Source organism: Notamacropus eugenii, chromosome 1, assembly GCF_028372415.1.
Source record: "Notamacropus eugenii isolate mMacEug1 chromosome 1, mMacEug1.pri_v2, whole genome shotgun sequence".
NCBI lineage: Eukaryota > Metazoa > Chordata > Mammalia > Diprotodontia > Macropodidae > Notamacropus > Notamacropus eugenii.
The window spans coordinates 98,084,349-98,092,627 of NC_092872.1; the positions used below are offsets into that span (position 1 = coordinate 98,084,349).

Here is an 8,279-nt window from a genome sequence, read left to right on the forward strand (position 1 = left end):
GCAGGGGAATGATTAAAATCTTTTAAAGAATGGGATGGCTTTAAAGAATGATGGATGTGGTAGCACAGGTCTTTGGGGGAGGCTGAGACTGGTGTTTTGCTTGAGCTTGGGAGTTCTGTGCTAACAGTTCTGTGCTAAGAAGATTGGGAGTCTACACTGCTCAGCACCAAAGTGATGAACTTCTGGGAGCTGGGGGCCACCAGACTTCCTATGGAAGGGAGAACCACCAGTCCAGGTCAGAAGCAGCACAGGTGAAGCTCTTGTGTCAATCAGTAGTGGGGTCATCTGTACTTCCAGCCTGGGTGAGACAGGAAGACCCTGTCTCAAAATTAAAAACAAAAACAAAACAAAAACGTTTTCTTTATGCATAATATTTATTTCCAAATATATACATAGTGAGCATTCCCCAGTAACAAAGATTAAAAAAAAAGTTGAGCACAAACAACCAACATACCAATAGTATATTTATGTCCACAGTTTCTCACCTCTGTTTTTTTGTGTTCCTCCTTAGTTGCGAAGAAGACCATACCATCAGAGAAACAATGACAGGACTTGCACTTGACTTTGTTTTGAGTAAGGGAGGGCTGTGCAGGTCACCAGCCTCACTTCTCCTCCAGAGCCCTCTGAATCCAGTGACCAGATTCATCAGGACGACTGGAGATGGCCCAGGACCCTTTCCTCAATTTTCCTCTGATACATAAGCATGGTCAGTATAATTAACTACATGATGTTCAGGTTGTTTAGGGATTGGGGGCGGGGTTACTATTTTTGTTGTTCTTTTCACATTGTCACAGTTGTATATATTATTTTCCTGGTTTTGCTTATTCTACTCTGCAATAATTCATGTCTTTCCATATTACGATGAATGCTTCAAATCTATAATTTCTTAAAGTGATATTCCTTTGTGCCCAGTCTATAGATATTTGTTTCCAGTTCTCTATCTCACTCCTATGTAAACACATACACACACACACACACACACACACACACATTTTAGTCACTTTTTTTTTGACAGAATTCAGAATAAATTTTTTTTAATGGTTGGACCAATTTGCAACTTCACCAACAGTGTATCAGTGTTCCTGCCCTCCCTCAGCCTTTCCAACATTCAATATTTGTCACTTTACTGGGCATAAGCTGAAGCCTCTGAGTTTTGTTTTTAAATAAAGTTTTATTGATATCTTTCTGTTTTTATTTCACCTACATTTCAAAATAAACTTCCACCCAAGAGCCATCCCTTATGACAAAGAATAAAAAAAGAGAGGGGAAAAACAGTTCAGCAAAACTAATCAACATGTCTAAGAAAAGTTTGACATTACATGGCATGTTCCATACCTAAGAAAGATGAAGGGTGGGGAGAAAAGGTCCTTCTCCTTACCTCCTCTTTGGGCCCAAGATTGGCTATTCTAATTTCACAGCATTGTTTTGTGGCTGTGTTTTTTATTTTCCTCATCTTCTGGCTTCTATTTATTTCACTTGGACTCACTTCATGTAAGTCTTTCAATTTTTCTGTAAATTCATTATATTTCTTGAAGAAGCTAGGTAGTGCAATGGGTAGAGCTCTGGGCCCAGAGTCAGAAAGACCTGAGTTCAAACTTGACTTCAGGTACCTAAGAGCTGTGTGACCCTGAGCCCCTCTTTGCCTCAGTTTCCTCAACTATAAAATGGGGGCAGTGACAACCTCTACTTTTCAGGGCTGTTGTGAGGCTAAAATGAGATGATAATAATGGCACAATGCCTGGAAGGTAGTAAGCACTGTATAAATGTACGCTATTGCTGTTATTACGGAATGTAGCATTCTTTCCATTTATGTACCACAACATGTTTAAATATTTCCCAATCACCAGGGACTTCCTGTTTCTAATTCTTTTTTACTACAAAATGGACTGCTGCGAATATATATATATATATATATATATATATATATATATATATATATATATATATATATATATGTATATATATATAGTATATATATTGACATATACAGGGTCTTTCTTTCAATCATGACCTCTGAGGTATGTGCCTAGCAAAGGAATCTCTGGGTCAAAGAATACGGATGATATAGTCATTTTTCTCAAAATAATTGCAAATTACTTTCCAGAATGGTTGGACCAATCTACAGCTCTACCAACATGCATCTCATCTTTCCTCAACCCCTTCAACACTGACTGTTCCTTAATTTTGTCATGTTTGCCAATTTGTTGGATATGAGGTAAAACAGTTAGATTGATGTGTATTTCTCTTGTTATAAGTGATTGAGACCCTTCTGTAATGTGATTCTTGAAATATTTTCTTGATGTAAAATTCTCTTGAAAAAAAATCTTTTCATATCTTTTGGTCATATCCTCTGCAAAGAGGTTCTTGATCTTATTATTGTTATATACATGTAATACAGACAATATACATATTGTCTATATTAATGTTAATTCTCTCTATATATGTTGAAAATCATATTCTTATCAAAGACATTCAATGCAAAGGTTTCTTCCAGTCAGCAATTTCTCTTCTTAACCCAGAAGAGTAGATGTTGTTAATAGCATTTACTAATTCTTTAGGATTGACATATCCAGATAAAATAGTATATAGTTTCATTATTCGTGGGTTTGGAAGTTCTATTCTGAGAGATCTCATTGTGATGTGAAGAAGACCCTACTAGCGTAGAGCTCAAAAATCTGACAGATGTGACAAAGCTGGAAAGACTTTGAGAAGAGGCCTAGTGATTGCCTGGATGTAGGTCATGTGAGGACTAACCTAGCTAAACTTCAGAGACTCAATAAGTTGGTGACAAATTAAAGAATTTTTTGTCTGGTGAAATTCTCCACCAAGACATATAGGAGTTGCAATCAGCATGCCAATGAAATAAAGAATCCTCAAAGTACTGAAAATAAAAACATGCATGGAACAACCAATGCTTTTCTGAATAGGAATTAGTGGTGATGAATTCTCCTCTAGGGGATAATAACTGACTGGATTTGTGACTTCACTGGTTTAGGGAACTCTCAAGTGAGAAAACTCCTGCAAATACAAGTCATCACCTTCTCTGCAAGTTATGGTCTTAGAGAGTTGCCTAGAGCCCAGAGAAGTTGTGACTTGCCCAGGGTCACACAGTTAATGTGTGCCAGAGGTAGAATCTGAACCTTCTACAATAAGTCCTTCCTATTCCCCTTAATGCTGGAGCTTTAATTGGGATTGTAAAGATTTGTTTGATTAGTTTTATGGTCTTTATCTTTTCCACTTATTTGACTTCACAGATGATAATCATTTACCAGGCACTTCTTGGAAAGGAATGATTCAGCAAATTATGTGAAGACCAGTAAAGCTGCAACAGAAATTTTATCATAGCAAACAAAGATTTCTTTAAAGAAAAGGGAAGGGTATATAGAGATAGGCCCACACTCTGGTCACTTCTGATAATATGGGTGGCAAACCTGGCACATTCCTCATATTCCCATACGCAGTCCCCCTACATTACCCCAAAGAACTACACCCAAAAGAAGACTGACCTTGAGCAGCTAGAGCTGTCCACTCAGTAGACTTTAAATGGAAAGAAAATTCTGCCTAATCTAATTTCCTCTCTTCTAAATTATGGTTTAAGACAGTTATCCTTTGTACTTTCTTGGTTGGGAAGGGAGAGGAACTTTTCTCCACACTGTCACTACCACCCCACCCTTCACCAGCTATGTTGACTGCTTACATATGACCTGTGGTTGCTTGCTTCTCTAGGTAAACCTGAGATAACAAAATCCTGGCAATCTCTTCTGCTTTGTAATATTTTTCCTGAGCAAGGTTACCAGAGAGTGGTCATAAGGAATAGACTTCTTAAGTCTGGTGGTTATTTTGGGAGTTTCTAGATTCTTCAGTTGAAAACAGCTGCCCTGACAGAGGTGTTGCCCTATAAATGACCACCTGGGAAAATGAGTCATGTAAGCCAAGATGGCCAAAAGATATGTGACAGGGTATAGGCTCTGGGAATCCCTCTGAACTCTCCTTGAATCTTCCCACTTGATCTGGTGTTTGCCTGAGGCTATAAGCCTTCCAGTATAGCTAAAACCAAATCTCTGTTACCTAGCCTAGCCCTCAATTTTCTGTAGCCTTCAGCTACTTCCAACCTTTAATACCCTAGTCTCAGATTCTATCTGGCTGCTTTTCAATGCAAGCATCACAAGTGCTCAGATTCCTTAAGAGCCTATCCAATATGGCGGATCTTTAAATAAACTTTGTTTTCCTTTGGCTGAAAGAAGACTTGAGTCAAATTTATTTGGGCAGGACCTGGCATATCCTATTTTGGGGTCCCAAGCACACCTCAACCTCAACAATACGGATAGCATTTTTCAGTATTCATTTCACGCCTTAAATTTTTGTCAATGCATACTTATAACCCTTTTATGATTTAAGCATTTCTTTTGTGGTAGAAATAAATATGTATAAACTGAGCATCTTTAGAGAAGAGATCTGGGGACCCTGTTAATCCCTTTTTGGGAGATCTAAACATGATCTAAATAGATTAAGAAAAAAATGTCACCAAAATTTTCTTCTAGGGTGAGGCCACCATGAACCAGAGAATGTTAGAAGCTGACTCTTCTCTTTGGGGCCAAGATTCCCTAGGACTGCTCTTGGTCCATGTTAGCCAAGAGTTGGATTCCTTAGTGGAAGAGGGTCTCCCAGCCCCCATGGGCCAATGGCTCTGTTACAATTGTTTCAGAATTGCTTAGCCAGTAACGAATGGCACTACAATATGTATCTATATCATTTCAAAAGCCTGTTTTCTAGTTCCTGGATTCATTTACGGAGCTTTCTGATGGGGAGTTAGCTACTTTTAAGTCATTGTAGGCTACAAAGAACTATTTTTAAACAGACATCCAAAATGCTTTTATTTCTCTAGCTCTGTATTCCAAAGTCAGTAGCCTTGATCTGAATGCCTTTGGAAACTTTAAGCAAGAAAAGATGTCAAAGCAATGCAAATAAGTTTAAATCATCAAAATCCATCAGTTTGCCCAATCCTGTAGATACCCAGGTTATGACCTTCAGATGATCAAATAGTGGGGAGACTCTTAGGCAAGCCCACACAACACATGGCCAGTGGGCCATTTGCAGCCCACCAAAGGACTTCAGGCAGCACACAAAAAATGTGGGGTCGCCACTGCACATTCTCCTGCTTGTCACCTGTCCTGTGGCAATCAGCCATCACGTCTGTCCCTAGTCTTACTTACCTGCCTGCTGCCTGAAGAAGGTTAGCCTATTTAATTTTGGCCTCCACCTACTGCCAAGTTGTGCAGGTCTGCTCTCGGAAAGGGAAAGCTTTCTTTTCCACGTATAAAAGTCTATTGAGTAACATCATTGAAATGTATATATTTGACACATGTATATCAGCATTTCTGTAATATGATTCAGTGGAAAGTCCTGTGGAGTCAGGAGACCTGGATCCTAGTTCAGTTCTGTCGTTGACTACTTTCATGACTTTGGGCAAGCTACTTCATAGAATTGAGATGGAAGAGACATCTAGTCCAATCTGAATCTGAATAAAAATCCCCTCTGCAACATCCCTGACAAACGGCCATACACCTTCCATTTGAAGATTTCCAGTAATAGCAACACACTACTTATAAAGGTAGCTCATTTAACTTCTTTATCAAGCCAAAATCTGCCTCTACTCATTACACCCAGTTCTGTCCTCTGGGGCCAAGTAGAATATGTCTAATTCCCAATCCAATGACAGTCTTTCAGGTAAGAACAATAATAATATTATTAATTTAACTACTTTAGTAAATTTCATCTTGCTATACTAGACCACAATTCTACCTTACCAAGATCTTTTTGCATTATAATTTTGTCATTCAACATATGAGCTATAACTTCTTGGCTGTATTTGACTTCTTCATCTTCATCCAAGTAATTGGTAAAAATGCTGAACAAAACAGGGCCTAATACAGATCCCTGAAGCACTTCCCTTAGGACTTCCTTTAAGGCTGACACTGAATAATTAACAAGTACTCAACGATCCATCAATCCATCATTCAACCATTTCTCCGTCCACCTAACTACTTAGTCTTCTCAAGGATTCTATCAGAAACTTTACTTCTATGGTCTTCAGTTGTCTGAAAGATAACAATGAAGGTGTTGGGAAATACAATGTATTTGATCAAAATTAGCCTTTCTATTTTATTACTGCACATCTGGCTCTTTGATTTCTTGTTGTTCATCCTTCTAGAAAAGGAACAATGACATCAGAGGGGTGACATCTTAACTTCCTCACCAACTGAATTTAAGTGAGGCAGAGCTGTGCCAAGTCATTAGCATCACTCTCTCCAATCTAATGCTACCAGTCAGGACTACCGGTGATGGTCCCCTTTCACTTCTTAGTGGTTCATGGTTACTCTGGCAGTAGTGGTTAAACCTCTAGACTTGGAGTCAGGAAGACCTGGGCTTGCATCCTCATCCCAAATATTTATTTACTACCTGTGTGACTCTAACAAAGTTATTTAACCTTTCCAGGAGTCAGCAGTCTCATCTGTACAATGAGCATCATCACAGCATCTTCCTTGTTGTGAGGACCACACAGGGAAAATGCACTTAAAATCTTAAAACTCACGATAAATGAGTAACTCCTGTTACTAACAAATACTTATTGAGGGCTTACCCTGCTGAGTCTCAGAATCACAGAATCCTATAGCCCGAAGAAAACTTAGAGACCATCTAGTCCGACTTCATTTTACAAATGAAGAAAATGTGGCCCAAAGAGAAGGCATCATTTCATCAAGGAGACACAGCCACTGAAGAGCTGTTGGCAGAACTTGAACTCAAGTCCAGGCCTTTTAACTTTAAATCCACCACTTTTCCCTTTAAACAAGACTTCTATTCATTGCAAAGTACTCTGTAACAGTGGTATAAAAATCAAGTTGAAGTGGAGTCCATTAAATCATACGTAAGGATCCATGTGGGCCACATGTTGACTTCGTTTTAAAATGTCACATTATCTACGTTTTACGTTATATTTTGTTAAATATTTCCCAACTGCATTTTAGTCTGGTCCAGGCCCCAGCTGTGGGCCATATGTTTGACCTCTCTGCGGTGGAAAACCAACAGAAAACCTCTGGTCCTTATCCTGAATAACATAGGCACACACACAAACGTGAACCAGTATTTTGTAAGTCCTAGGGAAGAGCTACAAACAAAGCGATATGGGCACCGGGGTTGGGGAAAGGTCGCCTCTAGCTTGGAGAACAGAGAAAGGAAAAAGGCTCCCTAGGAGAGGATGCCTGACAAGGTCCAGGGGAGAGCAATTCCGGGGAATAAGTCTCGCGTGGAAGAAGCCAAGACAGCCCGGTGTTCTTGGGCTGAGGGAGTGCGGGGCAGGGGCAGTGGGAGCTGGAGCTGGGGCTGACTGGGCCGGGGGGGCTGGAGCTGGGGCTGACTGGGCCGGAGCTGGGGCTGACTGGGCCGGGGGGGCTGGAGCTGGGGCTGACTGGGCCGGAGCTGGGGCTGACTGGGCCGGGGGGGCTGGAGCTGGGGCTGACTGGGCCGGGGGGGCTAGAGGGCTGGAGCTGGGGCTGACTGGGCCGGGGGGGCTGGAGCTGGGGCTGACTGGGCCGGGGGGGCTGGAGCTGGGGCTGACTGGGCCACAGCTGGGGCTGACTGGGCTGGAGCTGGGGCTGACTGGGCCGGGGGGGCTGGAGCTGGGGCTGACTGGGCCGGGGCGGCTGGAGCTGGGGCTGACTGGGCCGGAGCTGGGGCTGACTGGGCCGGCGGGGCTGGAGCTGGGGCTGACTGGGCCGGGGGGGGGCTGGAGCTGGGGCTGACTGGGCCGGAGCTAGGGCTGACTGGGCCGGAGCTGGGGCTGACTGGGCCGGGGGGCCCTGAATGCCCTGCTGGGGCCAATAAGGGCTCACAGGAGCCCCAGGAGCAGAGCTGTGACACTGCTCTAACCTGTTCTAAAGCTCTCCTTTGCTCCAGACTACCTAGTCTTCTTACAAGGCTGCTGCATGACTCTTCCCTTCTCTTACTTGTGGATAAACACGACCTGTCCCAGCACCGCGGGCCCTGCCCGCACCCTGGTCTCCCGCATCGTTACCGGGGGCGGCCCGGGGCCATCGGCCTCCCCCCGAGCCCTGGGAGGATCTGGCCGCTGAACTGACCGTTTTACCGTCTAACCCGGTGGCTTTACCATTTTAGGTTGCCGGTGGTTTGAGGGGGGCAGCCAACCAGAGCCAGCCACACAAACCACCCCGGGAACAAACAATAGAACTGGCACCTCCGGAAAGTTCGGAGAAGAGGAGCTC

At 42.7% G+C, this 8,279-nt stretch overlaps 1 protein-coding gene across 1 annotated transcript; it reads right to left on the reverse strand.

The window, feature by feature from the left end:
- Positions 1 to 6,690: 6,690 nt before the first annotated feature.
- LOC140505073 (uncharacterized) lies at positions 6,691 to 8,065 on the reverse strand. The gene is made up of 2 exons (XM_072610706.1): positions 8,004 to 8,065; positions 6,691 to 7,799 (listed from the first exon to the last, which is right to left on the reverse strand). Exons 1-2 carry the CDS (start codon positions 8,063 to 8,065, stop codon positions 7,166 to 7,168), a joined length of 696 nt encoding a protein of 231 aa, XP_072466807.1. The 3' UTR covers positions 6,691 to 7,165.
- Positions 8,066 to 8,279: the final 214 nt, after the last annotated feature.

Coding starts and splice junctions, on each gene's coding strand:
- LOC140505073 (XM_072610706.1), bottom strand. CDS start 8,065: ATGCGGGAGACCAGGGTGCGGGCAGGGCCCGCGGTGCTGGGACAGGTC. Junction 7,800..8,003: donor CAGGTCGTGTTTATCCACAA/GTAAGAGAAGGG, acceptor GCTCCGGCCCAG/TCAGCCCCAGCTCCAGCCCC.